Raw genomic sequence first — 17,280 nt, forward strand, 5'->3', positions numbered from 1 at the left:
ACAATTTCAGTGATAAATGAGTATATCAACTTAGAATATTGAAACAATTACTGGGTGGGGGGCACAAAACTGTGGTGGTTCCCATGAGAAAAATGTCTTCAGCACTCTCAGGCACGGCTGTAAGTGCCTTTACCACAGGAATATGGGCAATGACATCAATTCTAGCTCAGTTTAAAGGAAAGAGCAACACCAGAAAAAAGCATAACTTTGTCAAATGTATCTAGAGTCACTGTGACTTTCAGAGAAATATTTGGTTAAACAGCAAGCCTTTAAATAAGTAAATGAATAGAATGCTGATTTATACTGATTCCCATTTCAGACATCTAAGGACAAACAGATTTGGTTCCACTGTCATAAGAGGGACGATGGGTGAGCCTCTTCTCTATTTTTAGCAAGATATCAAGTATCAGGCAGGAGGTGAGTGGTACTTCAGTGATACCACCAAGAGGGAAATTTCTAAACACACCTTCATTTTCCTGTGCCACATATTTTTCTGCAGTTTCTCTTGCCTTTCTTGACACGACGTGCCAAGATTTATCCTCCATCCATACAAAACCACACGTCCGTTCTGTAAAATAGGAGCTTTCTGTCTAACAAATTCCTCTGCGCTGCACTTGGTTCTGCCAGGTGCAGAAAGTGCTCCTACTGCTGCGAATGCCACAGATCAAAGCTTCACGTGCTCCCCTCTTCCAAAGGCTTGAAAGCTCAAAGCTATATTTAGATAAAGGACTGAATCGCTTTTTTCTAAAAATATTTGTTAAGAACTGTAAGAGATTTTGATGCAATTTAACTGAAACATAGAGCAGCAGGTGAGCCACTCAGATGCTGAGCACAGAACATGCCAAACATCCCAGAATGGTCTGGGCAGGAAGGAACCCTAAAAATCATCCAGTGCCACCCCTGCCATGGGCAGGGACACCTTCCACTAGCCCAGGCTGCTCCAAGCCCCATCCAACCTGGCCTTGGGCACTGCCAGGGATCCAGGAGCAGCCACAGCTGCTCTGGGCACCCTGTGCCAGGGCCTCCCCACCCTCAAAGGGAACAATTCCTTCCCAATATCACATCTAACCCTGCCCTCTGGCAGTGGGAAGCCATTCCCCCTTGTCCTGTCGCTCCACCCTTTGTAAACAGTCACTCCATCTTTTTTGTCATCTCCCTACAGGCACTGCAAGGCCACTGGAAGGCCTGGAGCTTCTCTTCTCCAGGCTGAACAATCCCAATTCTCCCAGCCCTCCCTCACAGCAAAGCTGCTCCATCCCTCTGATCATCTTGACAGCCTCCTCTGGACCAGCTCCAACAGCTCCATGTCCTGCCTGTGCTGGGATGCTGGAGCTGGATGTAGCTCTCCTGGAGCCCATCTCCAGTGCCACTGGGAAGGAGGAACACTCCATGACCCACAGCTGCACTGGGAGGACACGAGCAGTGGTGGGCCCAGCTCTAGAAAGAGCCAGGCTGCACATCAGGGTCAAAAACAACATCACAGACCACCAGGACAGCCGAGGAGCAGAATTAGATTGCCTGGCTGGCTGCTGTTTCCAGCACCTGAGTCACCAGCCCTGAGTGCCACTCATGCCAGGGCTCATGTGCATCTGGTCTGGAGGACTGGAAGGGTGAGATGAGCTCCTCAGGTTATTCCAACCCGTGTGGGTATCAACTGCCTGGGTACCAGTGAAGTTACGTCAAAAATCCCAAAAAAAGTCAACAGTCAGAGAAAGTAGTTGCAAAAATCCTGCAAATTAATATTTCTTGAACTAAATATTAATAAATTGAGGATATCCGAGTTGTCTTCTTAGGCCCAGCTTCGAGCACCCACAGAAAGCAGCAGCTCTATGGTTCATTTGAGTCTAAAGGGTTAAAGCACTTGCTCAGCTGTGGGGGTGGGTTTCTGATCCACTTGGATGTGGGCTGGGAGTGAAATTTCATTGGAGATCAACCAGTATTGGGTGAGCAGCCGGTTGTTTTTCTCCATTACCAACCCTCAAAGCTATCAATTCACAGGCAATTCCTGATCCAAGTGATCATGGTTTTACTAACACGAATAGAATCATAAAAATAGCTTAGGAAATAAGCCAACCCATTTTTCTCAAAGGATTATCTGAAAATGCTCATTCAGATTTCCCAAATTAATTTACCTTACCTTGATCCAATCTAAAAATACAGCCACTGCTGGGAGTCGAGGCAGTGGACACCACCAGATACTAAACAGAGAACAGGTGCATGAACAACACATCAATTCTGCAAACAAAATCTAAATCCTCTGACAGAACAGCTCTTTAAAAGTCAAAACACCACGCAGATCACAGCACATCTGCAAAGACCACCCTCAAGCACTTTTCTTTTCTCCTACACAAACCTAACATGTACCCAAGGACTGCCAACAAACTGCTTCTGCACAGGGCAGATGTGACCACTAGGGCTGGTTTCTTGGAGGAAAAAAAAGGATTGAGACACTCCGTGCAACAAAAGCCAGTCCCTAAGTGGAGAATTCCTGCAGAACTGGAAGGACATTCAGCAAGACGGGCAACTCTTTTCTGAGCTATCCAGCAGCCCTCTGGCATACCCAGTGCTTCATGAAACATTAACTCCCTTAAGGGTGATGCCTAACTGAAGAAATTTAGCAACTTCCCTGCTATTTTACCAAACCTCCCTCCTGCAGGCCCAAGCCATGACATGTCTCAGCAGCAGTCCCTAAGGTGACAGGTCTGACAGAACACAGCTCCATTAACTGTCCTGGACAGGATTGCGATCTTTGCTGCTGGAGAAGCACAAACCCTCCTGTTTCTGTATTAGCCCACCCCTCAGCAGTGCTGTCAGCAGTTTCCAGAGCTGCTCACAGCTCTCCATCCCTCTCCCAGCCTGATGCCTGCCTGTGGCAGAAGGTGTTGTCCCAGCCCCTGTGCTGCTGCTGCTCCTCGGGTGCCTCAGTTCATCTATCCTGCATTTTCTGATTACTCTCCCCCCAGTTTAAAGGTGGCAGCTGATGATGAAGCCATAATTTAGCTCCCTTGTTTCAATCTATAGGTTTTTTTCTCAAATTTGGCATGTGACTCGCAGAAACAAACATAGCAGGAGATGTGCAGCCAAATCAAGCAGGGGGTTACTTGCTTCCCACCTTCACTTGCTTCCTTCTTACGTCCCTCAACTTGTTTTTTCTTCTTGGTTCCTTCCACCACTTGGTTTCTTTTTGGTCAAAAAGTCCCCAGGGCTACTACTCTACGTTTTGAGCTCCCACCTAGTCCAAGCCCTGTGAAAACCAGAATTGTACAGACAATTTTCTACCACATTATGAGTTAAGGATTGTTTTAACTAACCTCACACCAGAGGCACAGGCCCACTGCTCTGTGTCTGCCAGGTCTACCTTAGCTGTAGGTAGGTCAGAGGAACCACAGCCTCAGAGGCCATTTCATTATCTCAGGGAAGATTTTAAAATACAACCTCAACATCCCCAAATCCAGTTAATGCTAAACACACAATCTCTGCCTTGCTCCCACTGTCTTTGTGTTCCATATCTGAGGAAACACCATATGTGAGATGGTATTGAAAAAACCTGCCATGTGATCATATAATTAAAGACTTTTGTGCACTCCTCTGTAATTACAAAGCCAAAGAAGAGTGCTGGTGGTGTGCACTCATAACTATCTTTCAGCTACCCAGATCTCTGCTTGCTGAAACTATATAATTCATATATACATATATAAAAATATATATATATATTTACACACACACACTTTTTTTAACTTTTTTTTTTCTCATTTAATTAACACATAACTTTGAGGCAGAAGCCAGGTTGTTTAGAGGAAACCATTTCTCAGGTGGAGATTACAGCCACAGAGCTTGGCAGGAAGGATACCCAGTAAATGCAATTATCTAGCCCACTAAAAAGATGAAATTGAGAAATGAAAGCAGGAGAGGGAACAAGTTGCAGAGAGATTAATTAAAGGAATAGACAGGAGGAAAACAAAGGGTCTGTGCCTTGAAAATGTGACTCTTCAGATGAAGTCCCCAGGTGGGTGTCTGGATCCAGGCTGCCTTGAACACAGCACAGCTTGGCCAGCTTGGAAAGGCTCCTTCAACTCCATTTCACTGCTCTGGTTTGAAATTCTCCCTCGGTAAGTTAAAAAAACCCACCAAGCACAAAATACTTAATTCTTTTCAGGTTTTTCAATGTCATTAATGAAACTCCTAGTCTCTGCTGACCCTCCCTTCACCCCCATCTGTCTGTACTCCAGTGAACATTCCTCACTTTGGCACAGAAGCTGTCAGGGACTATTCAGTTCCAGGAAAAACACCTAGCTGACCATTTCTGTGAGCATCCCTTGTGCAGCACTGGGGGCTGTGCCTTTTAGAGCCCCTCTAAGGCATCCACCTACCCAAAACCACTCCTGAACAGAGCTGCCCCAAGGATTCCCTGGAAAATAAGTCATTACCACTCCACACCCTTGAAATTACACATCTCCTATTATTGCAAACACAGGATGAGCTGCCTTCAGTTTCCTTGTCAATAAAAAATCCAATTCCTCTTTCCTTAACAAGCAATGCCATTCTCAATCAATCAGCTATTAAATGAGATTGTTGCCCCGCAACGTATGACTTGAAATGGATTTTCATACCCTTTCTGGGATAGTAACTTTTTTCTATTAATATTAGACTATCAAATTTTCCATGCTCATGAGCCTCAAAAAGTGTTTGTAAATCAGCAGCTATTTCATTTTCATTAATTCCAATATGGAAGGGACTGAATAAATACCCTGAACCAGTAACATCTCTTCACTGTCAGTATTTCTTTAAACCAAGAGGGGAGATCTAATGAAAACTTGATTTACAAAATACAGCACACATTTCCAGATGCAAAATATACAGAAGTTAATTACATTATTTTACTTACAGACCATCTAGCAGCTCCAAAAGTAACCTATTGGAAACATTAATATTTTACTCTGGTTACAGATTTTCCATGCCTTCTTCCCTTCCCTTTGGGCAACACTTTTTAAAAGAAAGCAAAATATGCCTGAAAGAAAATAGTTTAGTAATAGCTAAAAAAAAAAATAAATTCCACCCTGTACATCCCTGGGAGCATTGTCCAAATGCTCCTGGAGCTCTGGCAGCCTTGGGACTGTGACCACTTGACAACAAAATACAGGGGATAACATGCATGCAAACGTAACAACTGCAACCATCACACAATTCAGGAGACTTCAGTGGAAAAAACCAAACCACTACACCCCCTTTTTCCCCTCTGAATAGCTCAGGATCATTCATGGAGCCATAATAAAGGTGACTGCATGCTCCTTCCCAGCACCATGGAACACGAAGTGCTCTGAACCTGAGCTGCCTGAACAGCCCCTGCAGTGCTCCTGTGACAAGAGCAGAAAGGAAAAACAGAATTTAAAAGCACCCTAAACCTGATCCTTTCTGCCAGAGCTCCCACTCAAGCAGGTAAGAAGAAAAAGTGCATGGCAGGGCATAATGACACCCCTCAGCAGAAGCCAGGCTTTGTTTTTCACAAGCACATGAGGCAGAAGTCTTAACATTTTCCACTTTGCTCCCATTTTTTGTGGTGCTAGCTCAAGACAGAGCACTGTCAGTCCTAGGCCTCTGACCAAGGAGAACATGAGACCACTTGGTTGTAATATTTATTTAAAATACCCATGATGGCACAGTGTTTTGGAGAATTACCTATTGGAAAAAAGCCTTCTATGTTCACTTCCTCTATCCTATAAAGGCACCTCTGGCTGTGTATGCTAAAGATATACAAATATTTATTGGTTAGGTACCTTTTCTTTGTATTTAACAGCTATTTCTACCAGTAGATATTTCCTAATATAAAATTACAGCCTTAAAATTTTCAATTTTGTATTGCTGAAATGAATACACACCCATGCAAGTACACAAGGCTTAAGTGGGGAATTAGGAATTATTCCCCAGAGTGAGTCTTTTCCAGCCACATTTCAGGCTTTGGGGTTTTCTCTTGGTTTTTTAGTTCCCCAAATTCATGGCCCAGTAATAAAACACTTGGAAAATGGCAAAAAGAGCACTGTAGTAACTGAAAGTAAATGGCATTTTTACCAGAATTTTTCCTTGTTTGCATGTACAGGTAGGCAATGAATGCCAGAGATAGTCTTGAAAAGATTAAGTGAAAAACTAAGTGTGTCTGTACCATAAAATAAACGGATTTCCTTTAGCACCAAGGCTGCCAGAAAACACATCCTGGCTCCTTCCTAGCCAGCGCCACAGGCGGATGCATGGCCCTATTTATAGCCCACTAATGCAATTGTGAAATGCACACCCCTTGCACTTCATTTCTGTGAGCTGGGACTGGACTCTGCATGGGGCTAAGCTGCTTGGAGGAAAGGTCACTGCTAGAATAACACCACGTTCTCTGTGCCCACATCCCAGGGATGCAGAGACTCGGGGTCCCTGGGAGCCCTCTGCATGTTCTGATGATGATGGAGAGCTTGCAAAAGGGGAAAGCTCACACGAAAACAAGCAGCAAGGAAGTGATGACCTGCCTGTGATTAACTTCTGCTCCTAAAACAGGGATATCAACTGTTTGTCCACCTTGGCTCACCTGCTGTCTCTGCACTGTAAATCCCCACTGGAAGTGGCGAGTCCAGCTGCGTGTGCATCATTCCAAACCCAGCACTGCGAAGATCTGGATAAAAACAGCTCCCTTCCACTGAGGAGAATGACTGTGCAGAATAATTCCCTCATCTAATACCATGACAAGGGGTTGTAAAAACAGTCCAAGAAAATTAACCACCAGAAGGTCACTGTGGAGTGCGAGGGCTGTCTAACTAATTTATGGATACCTGTTCTAAGTCCAGCTCTCTTTCAGGTAGGAAAACCTCAGCAACCTTTCCATGGCAAAGATCTTCTATCCATTCAGGAAAGGCATCTCTTTTTGGGTCTTTCTGATTATTTTTTTTAACAGGCACCAAGAAATATCTTCAAGCACTGCTGCTCTAATTTTCCAGCACCCAGGTATGTAAAAACCTACTCTCCCATCACTTCTGAACTGGTTTTCTTCTCTACTGGATTGGTGAAAATAGACACTGAAAACCAATCTTGCCAAGAGTGGCAAGAGAGGCAAGGTACCTTCTTGGAGCCCACAGGAGCCTTTCTACAGACCTGGATGTCACCCCACAGGAACCAGATCAGTGTTTCTGCACTTCCAAGGGGGAAAAAACAGGGAAAAAGAGTAGGAGAAGGGAGAACTATTTCAACCACCATCATTACATACAGACCACAACTAATGGACAGCTGCTGCCAGTCCTGAGTGCACTAAGAGGCCACAACCAGCCCCTTGGGACCCCACCTGCATCTCCTGCCCATGGATCCAGGAGCTCTGCTTCTCTGAGACTTGGGCCTGCAGTCCCTGCCAGAGCAGGTCTGCCTGGCTCTAATCCTGCTCTGATCTCATCTCCTGGAGGGACCTCAGCCCCACATTGTGGGTATCTCCTCTCCCATCTCTCCTCTCCATGTCTCCAGCCTTGTCTCCTGGTGCTCCTCACTGCATTCCCTGGATCTGGTTCATTGCCATGCCTGGGACTGCTCTTTTTGTAATCTTTACATATCTATATATCTATATTTCTGTGCTGGAGAGGAAGAGCTTGTTTTATTACCACTCAGAGCCAACCCACGGTCCAGAGCAGCCTCTTCCCTCTTCTGCAAATGCAGCACCTTTCCTAAGAGCTACAAAGATGAGCCACTTCTGTACATAACATGTGAAAATACAGTTTTAATTCACGTGGAAAACACTTTCTTTCACATATTGATCACAAAGACATAACTAGACAAAACCTGAGGGTGCAGTTTGGTTTTGTTTTGGTTTTCTTTAAGCTCTATTGCTTCCTTATGGTAATAAAATAGTAAATTATTGACTTACCAAGGGTGTTCTCAGTTACACAAATACATCATAAACCTAGATAACACATGCAATTTTGTTACATTTCCCACATGAATATCACCAGGGTGGGCAGGGTTTGGTTCTACTCCTTTCTCTCACTTCCTGAAGCACTTATTTAGAACCGCCCTCTGTTTACTTAGGTAAGAAGGAGGCTATCAACAAATTGCTAAACAAGGCAAGGAAAGAGAATCACAGAATGGTTTGGGTGGGAAGGGACCTTAAAGATTATCCCGTCCCACCCCTGCCATGGGCAGGGACACCTTCCACTGTCCCAGGTTGCTCCAAGCCCCATCCAACCTGGCCTTGGACACTGCCAGGGATCCAGGGCAGCCACAGCTCCTCTGTGCCAGGGCCTGCCCACCCTCCCAGGGAACAATTCCTTCCCAATCCCCAGTCTAAACCTGCCCTCTGGCAGTTAAAACACACAGAGTCCAGAACAATTCTGGAAGATGCTCGTGCACATCAAACCCCTGCTGCAATGCACTCACTCATCTGCTGTTCTTAAGCTTTCAAACACTGGCACAAGATCTACTTTACAACATGAGCTGCTGGAACCATGAACAACATGAAACCCTCCCTTGCAGGAGCTCAGCCAGAATCTGAATTTAAGCAATGAAAACCTCCTCCTTTGAAACTCACTGTGATATTTGGTTTTAGGCCCCTGAGACTGAGTTTTCAGAGAGTGGGTGCCTACAAGCCACTCACTTCCACGGAGCTTGGATTAAGAACAAGTGATGCACATGTGATCGTACATGAAATATTTTTCATGTTTGAAAATGTCTTTTAGAAAAGCTATAGTCTCAAAGTATGGAATTAGGACACAGCATGGGGCTGGTTCCCTCATGCATCTGTCCCCAGAATGAGTAAGAGCTGATACTGCAGAATGAACCAGGACAGCCCCATGAGCTGGAGCAGCTCCTCCTGGAGGGTTCATCAGCTCACCACCACAAATATAGACTGCCAGGCAAAGGGAACTGTGTGTTTGGGTGCAGGGAGACCTGATCCCAGCACACACCCACACTTGACAGGACACAAGTTCCATAGTTTAAGCTACAGCATTCCAGACAGCTTCAGTTCACTGAGACAGCCATGCTGTCTTCTAGGACAAAGAAATTCTCGTTTTCAATTTTAGATTTTTTTTTTCCCCTGACAATTGAGGGGAAGGGAGAGGGATTAAAATGGTGTAACAACAGGAAGGAGCTATTCACTGAAAACATTTCCCAGACATTTTTCTGATTGAAAATTCTAACTGGAAACTTCTCCACTTCAAATGGCCAGATGACCTCCAGCATTTTGTGTACTGGAACAAGATGGGTTTAGAAGTTACCTCATATTAATTAAGGACATCTGAACAGTCTTGCTGGGCCTAGAGATATTTTGAATTGTCCTGAGCAACATCCCAAGACTGAAGTTTTCAGTAAGATGATACTTCTGGCCTGTTAAGGAAGGAGCCTTCAAAGCAAACTAACCTCTACAAAGGTCTGGACACACTATTTTTGGTGATGACAATGCATATTTAGGAGAGGTAAATCATAATCCAAATCCCCCCTTGTTATTCTCCAGCTGCATAGAGTGGACATATTTTAAAGGTTTTAATCATTTTAGCAATTTGGCATTTACTTCAAACTAAATCAGGGTTCTGCTGTTTTTGACAGAGAGAAGGAAGGAAACTCCTGTCACAAGACAGGGATGAACAGAAGGGAGACAACCCCATAAAACACAGAGGGAGTAAAAAAAACATCAACATGAGAAAGAACACTGCCCTAGGGCTTGTGAAGCAACCAGATACTACCACAGAATCCCAGAAGGGTTTGGGTTGGGAGGGACCTTAGAGCCCATCTCTCAGAGCCCCTGCCATGGCCACAGACACCTTCCACTAGCCCAGCTTGCTCCAAGCCCATCCAGCCTGCCCTTGTGCATTAATCCATTTTTCAATCTCATTACAAAACTTTACTGTTGAAGATTTCCTTTCCTAGTCTTCTCCCAGCTGTTCTGAGATAAACTGCTTTATAAACTGTTGTGCTTTGGATTTAGCTTTTTTTAGACAGGTTTAGCAATTAGAGCTGCTCTTAATAACAGAAATCCCACCATGATATTCCCATTTTGTCAGGAAATTCCAACCTGACATGTTCACTCCCCCTTTTGCAAAGCACCCAGGAGTTCCACGGAAACATCTGGATTAAGCCTCTCAGACTAATGAACACATTCTAGATTTTTTTTTCCCCAAATCACATTACCACTTACTTTCTTACAGAAAGAATTACTTCAATAACCTCCTCCTCAAAGGAACATCCCATCATTTTTTATAAAGGCACAAATAAAATTAATCTACAGGAGATGCTATATTATTAAAACATATGCTGAAATCAACAATGCTCAAGGCTCTATCACAGCATTTTGTTCTTCATTGGTATTTACATATTATAGTTCTTATATATTGCCCTGGAAATCAGCTTTGAAGTGGAATGATGAATAAATGAAGATTTATTATTACTATCCTTATTAGAGGGATTTTAAAGTCATTAGAGACCAACAGACATAATAATCATATTATATTCAATCTTCTCTAGAACATCTCCTTTGATAAGCCTGCTAACTCAATTATTTAAATATATATTACAGCAAAATGCAGCATGACTTCTACAGCTTGGGACAGGGTGGAAATTTTTATGTTTTGGTTTCATTTGCCAGGATTTGTCCTTACAGAATTAATGGGTTTCATTATGGGTTTCTTGGTTTTAGACCCCAGGATTTCAAATTCACAGTGAGCACCTGGCTCAATGTGTCTGCTCAGCTAAAATAGAAGGTTAAAAGCTGGGGAAGAAATAGGGTACTGGAGATCAATCTTAACCTGCAGTGACTTTTAAAAGTTAAAAAAAAGAAATCTCTCAGAAGCCATGATCTCCCAACAGTCAATATACTTGACTGCAACCAATCCCAACATGAAAGCAGAAAAAAAGATCCAGAGGTTCTGAGGAAGAGCCAAAGCAGAACTGCACCACTCCAAGAAGCTCCAAAAATTCTCTCTGGATTCAATGTCAGTCAAGTAAAAACCACTCATGGGGACAAAAAACCCAAAGACTGCTTAAGTGGATTACCATTGACTCTTTCTGCCTGCAGCTTGTCTGGGGCAGGTGCTAGAGGAAGGAAGGTGAACTGCTCCCAGTGGGGTGTAGTCACACAGTCACACATCCTTCAGACCCCACTGCCAGCCCAGGGAAGGCAGCACCAGCACTCTGCTCTTTTCCTTTAGCCCTCTCCCTGCTGTACCAAATCCCCCAGGACTTCCTCCCCATGTGAAACACCTGAGCCACGAGGCTCATCCCTGCTGGTTCTGCACAGGCACCTGACGCCACCTTAGTCCCCAGCTGCCAACACTGCCTGTGTCCCTGTCCATGCATGGCTCATGCTCACTGATATTCTCAGGGGGTTACTGACACATCGGCCACCTTCCAACCCCACCTGACTTCTGCTTCCCTTACTTTGCAGCCTCCTTGCCAAGAACTAACCTCTAGTTCCCTCTCCAGCACCTCCTGACTCCTCATTTCCCTATCACTCACCTTGGTTTAGCTCTGCCTGCTCATACTGCAGGGAACTTTCAGTCCCCACAGGCAGCACAGATACTCTGCTCGTGGCCCCTGGCAGGGTGAGACACTTCTGCCCCTCCCCAGAAATAAGAAAAGAAGCATCAGGCTGGGCAGGCCCTGGCACAAGGAGCCCAGAGAAGCTGTGGCTGCCTCTGGATCTCTGCAAGTGTCCAAGGCCAGGCTGGACAGGGCTCAGCACACCGTGGGACAGTGGAAAGTGTCCCTGCCCAGGGCAGGGGGTGGCACTGGATGATCTGTAAAACTCCAGCTCAACCTCCTCCTGCACCCAGCTCCTGACCTAGAAGCTATCTTTCAACAGCAAGGGAAAAATGTGACTGCTAAGGTTACCATTCAATGAGTTAAGTCAGACTTAAGAAGGAATCAGCCACAGGCTCAGGTCTTTAGGAATAACAAATCCCACACCTAAACTAAAGCATGGGCCAGAAAATGGCTAAGAGCATGTAGTACTCCTGACAGCAAAATACAGAATGATTCACAGCCCTCAGATGGATCCCAGAATACCTAAATGATACTGCTGACACCAGTCCAGCTCTATAAATGGGAGCCTTTTAAAATCCCTTCAATCTTCTTGATCCTCTGACTACAGAGGCTACTTTAAGTTTCCTCTGTTAGTTATGATCTTTGGCCCACAGCATGTGGTTAAACCACCAACAAAAAAAAAAAAAGACTGAGACTCACATTTTGCCAAAAATTGCTACCTCACTAAGTATAAGCTAAAATCTAAACTCAAATTCCTCTGAGCAACCGATAGAATTTACTGTTTATGACAGCACTTAAAGGCCTATTTTAAACAAAAGCAATGTACTGAGCTCACAATTCCAAAACCAGCATCTCCCAGGGATGAGAAAGAGGACTGAACAATCCTGAAGTTTGTTCAACAACTGCTTTCTCTTCAGGTAACACCTCTGGGTATTCTTACTCTGGGATCCACTGGGAGAGCAAGCCAGCTCAGAAAGGCTGGAAAAAACACCAGGAAGGTTTGGTGTACTCATGACCAAGGCACCTGTTTTAAGAATAACAGTACTAAAGCTAAGGCAGCTTATTCACAGCTGACTTAACTTTCAGGCAGGTATCCAGGCAGATCTAGAAATTAATTTCTGAACAGTCTTTCAGATTATTCCTGACATTTTAAAATCTGCATTTAAAGATTTACATATTTATCTAAAAAAAAAAATCTTTGCACATACTAACAGAATCTGGGGCATGACTATGATTTTATCCCCTGTCACTTTACCTCTGCTGATGCACAAGACCTGGATCACAGACCAGTCTTCACACTGAACCAGATGTTTTCATCCCACATTCCCAGCACCACTAAATCTCTCAATTTCCAGTTTTACTGTACCTTCAAACTCCATTTGCTATAGGACGTCAGAACTAATGTTTTATTGCTTTACAGAAGTGAGGAATTACTTTTCCAACCAGACAGATTTTTAGTTTTAGGAATGAGTCAACTATGTTCATACCTAGTGGCATATAAACATATACCAGAGACACATATATAAATACCTATATAAATACATATATAAACACATGAGGGGTTGTGCAAGTCATTGTCTTTGAACTATTCCAGGATTCAAGGAGGTAAAGACAGCGTAGTACCGTACATCACTTAAAATGTTATTTTTCACTAAGGATTTCACCTCTGTTTCAAGTGTCATGGTACCCTCCCCTGGATGGGCCAACTGCTCTGCCATTGTGACATATTTTGACAGGCATTTTGCTTTGTGTTTGGTGAAAGGCTAAGACTCCCTCGTACACCTTCCAGGACACTCACGGTGCTGGAATAAAGACAATCCTGCGACACTCACCCCCAAACACATCTCCGTTCTGGTAGTTCTTGCCCTTCTGAGTTTCCTCTTCGTTTTGAACAGTAGACACATGCTTGGCGGAGGCACAGCCCATAGCTTCATTCAGACAGCTCCAGCTGGACCGAACCACAGATCATCTCTAGCGACGCCCGCTCATCCTCGCAGAAATAATCCACCTTGCTGCTCGCCTCTCGCGTGCCTTCCACCTAAACACGGCCAAAGAGAGAGGAAAACGTTCACACAGGGTACCCTCCACACAGTGAGCTTCAAGGAGATAAAAAGTGGAGTTTGTGAGGAGGAGCACAAGGGCACAGCCTCCACAACCTGAGGCTGCTGAAACCATATTCTGTATCAGCTGGTACAGGCAGGTCATGATAAAGGTGCCTCCACCCTGCCCTGGCACAGAGCAGTTGAACTCAAAGCCTCTTCCAGCCTGATTCTTTAATCCATGGCTTGAAGACAGCAACATGCAGATCTGTTTCCCACCCAGGCAGCTATTCTCACAGAACGCAGAGGGTTTTGGGAGAGGAGATAAGAAACCATCAATATCTGCTCCTCCTGCTCCTTTTACCAATCTACCCAACAAGCCAGATTTCTTAAAAGCATTTTACTGATTAGGAGCTGCTAATTGCAAGTGTTGGGACAAAATAACCCCTCTAAATCAATTAAAGATCTTATGTTCCCAGATGTGAAAGGCGATAGTCAGCTGTATTATCTTTTCTCTACGTGTTCATTATTCTACTCAATCCATAAAACCTCCATCACTCAAAAAGACAACCACCCCCATTTTAAGATGGAATAACACTCTCTGAACAGTCCAGATGTCACATAAAACAAAAGGGAAAAGAAAAATCGAATCCAGAACTGTAATATTTTAGGTTAAAAAGAAATTCAAATTCATGAACTGTTTATTGCTAAATGGTTCTGCACTGGAACAAAAGCTGCCTCAGAGTTTGGTGAGATGACCTGGTTTGCCTTTCCACCAGCCAAACTTTTAAGAAGAAAGAAAAGTGAGAAACTCCCCCTTTACCAAGTTTTTTAGCTGAGCTATAGCATAAGATCATACACTCAATTTCTTAATTCATTACTTCTGAGCTTTACAAGGCTGTGGCTCACTTTGCTCCATGCTGACCAGAAGTTCATGTGTATACACATCAGACAAGCACTCTTACCTAGGCAGAGCTGGAGCAAGATGATCTTTAAGGTCCCTTCCAATCCAAAGCATTCTATGACACAGCAGTATCCACTGCAGCAGAAATGGATAATCCCATGGGAAACGGTGACTTTCCCTCAGCACTGGCAGCTCATGGTCTAGGAGGGTTCTGCTCCTGCCTCCACAGGGATTTTCCTGCCCATCCCCAAAGCCACAGACATGAGGATGTGGCAGCCAGGCTCGGAGTAATTCATTTAGCAGACCCCCTTGAGCAAGCAAGGGGAAGGACTCTGGATGCAGAACCACCTCTAACTCCTACTCACAGCCAGCTTCCCCCTTCTCTGCACAGAGCAGTGCTTGTCCTCACTTGGCAAGGGTGTCCCAGAACACACAATGTGTATCTGCTAACCCCTGCTCCCAGCAGCCACCCCTCCCTAGTTTTACTTCAGTGCATCCCCCATATGCTCTACTCCTTTTTTCCTTCTCTTATACAGGCACACCTGAGCCTGAATTTCTCACTGCCCCATCCTCCTCTTCCCCCCTAGACAAAGCTAATTACTCATCCCAAAACACTGGATTTTATAGGATAACAGAAAAACTTGGGTTGGGAGGGACTTTAAGCTCATCTCATTGCAACCTCTGCCACGGGCAGGGACACCGTCCTCTAGCCCAGGCTGCTCCAAGCCCCATCCAACCTGGCCTTGGACACTTCCAGGGATCCAGAGGCAGCCAATGTTTCAGGCAACTAACACCAGGCACTGTTGCTGTTGTGGAAGGGAGTGAGCACACCCCTCTGGAGCTATTTTTTAACCCTATGTGGTTACATAAATTTTCCCCACGCCAGAAAACCTAGATTTTACAGGAAAAATCACTATAAAGCCAGGGAAGTTCCTCAGTTCTTGCAGTTCAGGGAGGGTCACAGCTGACAGTTCATCCTCTCCTGTGTCCAAGTGGCAGCCTGAACTAAGGTCTTCATCTCACTGCTGGGGGGAAACAGGGATCCAAAGGGACTTAAAGCATCAGCCATGCTGTGCTTGGAGACAGATAAATACAGAGGGGTGTGGGAGATGGAGGAGAAATAGCAAACTGGGAGAGGGAACTGCTGCCTGGACTGGAAACGAAACAGGGACTTATCTTCCCAGAGGACAGAAATTTGGTTAAAGACAAGAGCTTTTAATGGACAGCTGAAACAAATGAAGGGGGTCAACATGACCAACAGAGCCTGGTTGTCTGACTTCTGGTTTAAAACACAACCAGTAGTATTATTCCAGGGAAAAGGGTGTGGCCAGCTATAGGGAAAGGAGCAAAGGATGGCTTGATGTAACCCTGGAAAGGATGTGGAGGTGTTTGGGTGAGACCTGGGTAGGAGGCTGTCGTGGGGGAATGACTGCCTACCACAGCTCAGCCCCTCTGAGCAGCAGAGCTGCAGGCACAGAAGTACCTGTTGAATGAATTATGCTCCTGCCATATTCAATTATTTTTCCTGTTTCCTTTTCTGCCTCTCAGCAGGGACCGTTTACAAAAGGGAAAACAGCTGCTGAGTAATAAAACCCAAATGTATTTCACAAAGGAGCAGTGGGATGGGTTTAGGAAGGAGATTTTTTTAATGAAGCCTTATATAGCTAGCATGCAGCACAACAAATTGCAAAATACTTAATTATTGATTAGTGCCCAGGACAGGATGGCCCCAGGACCATTGAGCTGCATGAACAATCAGGAGCAAGGGGATAGAGAACAGGAATGCAGCAGGATGAAGCTCTTTAGGGGAGAAAGGGAAAAAATATTCATGGTCAAATCTCTCCTGCAGCATTTTGGTAGCAGACATCAACCTCTAAAAATATGGTCATGTTTGAAGGCATACTGTGATTAAAGGAAACAGATGGGGATACAAGAACTCGAAGTTCTGGAAGTTAAAGAACAGCAATCACAGCAGCACCTGAGAAAGCCATACAATTAATAGTTGGGTTATGGAGGCAAACTTCTCCTGGTGCCAATAAACTGGGCTGAGAAAGCTACTGAAAAATGACCTCCAAGGTGAGTCTAACACACACTTCCAGGCACTGCTGTTAACATAGTGCTGCGAGACACAGGTAACTAAACACAACCCGGGGACAGTAGAGGATCTAATACCAAGAACAGAGTGGGAGGTAAGCACCATTAATTTCACAGGGAATGAAATCCATGGTACAGGGCAGCAGGATGTTCTCCAGATTTGGGAAACCTCCCCTGCCTGAGGACCAGAGGTCTCAGGAACGAGGTTTGGGAATCACTCAGAAGGAGGTGCTGGTCCTCACTCAGTGGGATGCCTGGCAAAGCTCTGGGGATGTGAAACACAGCACTTCACAGGGCAGCAGAACAACACATCCGCTCCTCCTCCTCCTCCCCCACTTCTGCACAAATGTAATCTTCCCTTTTGTCTTCCACAGCATTTTGGGGGCACACAGATTTTCAGAAGCCAAAAATAAAAAGAAGAAGAAAACCTCAAACCATTTGCAGTTCATGTTCACCACCCACCATCACTAATTATCAAGATTTGAGAGGCAATTTGCAGGCTCCGATCTGCAAAACGCTGGTGAGAAAAATCTCTCAGGCAGATCAAAAGTGTCTACACCACCCCCAAATGAAATGCAGCAGGTTGAGGATGAACATCTTACACGTGGGTCAGAAGAAGACTAGAGGCACTCTCAGATGCTGTGCTTTGTACCCCAGATTTCTTCTGAGCTAAAAATGGGGGAGCTCAACTCTTAGACTAGAAAATACCTTTGGAAACCTTCAGCAATTTCTTTTTTCTTTCTTCTGAGC

General features: G+C 44.7%; 1 protein-coding gene across 2 annotated transcripts in view; it reads right to left on the reverse strand.

Annotated features, from left to right (window-relative positions):
• Window positions 1-17,280, reverse strand: part of C7H1orf21 (chromosome 7 C1orf21 homolog) — a 106,996-nt gene that overhangs the window by 48,344 nt on the left and 41,372 nt on the right. For both annotated transcript variants that reach the window (XM_064427813.1, XM_064427814.1), the window contains exon 2: window positions 13,326-13,531. In XM_064427813.1, the coding sequence (XP_064283883.1) occupies window positions 13,326-13,419 (94 nt within the window). In that variant the 5' untranslated portion in view covers window positions 13,420-13,531. The remainder of the gene's footprint in view (window positions 1-13,325; window positions 13,532-17,280) is intronic.

Source organism: Passer domesticus, chromosome 7 (assembly GCF_036417665.1).
Source record: "Passer domesticus isolate bPasDom1 chromosome 7, bPasDom1.hap1, whole genome shotgun sequence".
Classification (NCBI taxonomy): Eukaryota; Metazoa; Chordata; class Aves; order Passeriformes; family Passeridae; genus Passer; species Passer domesticus.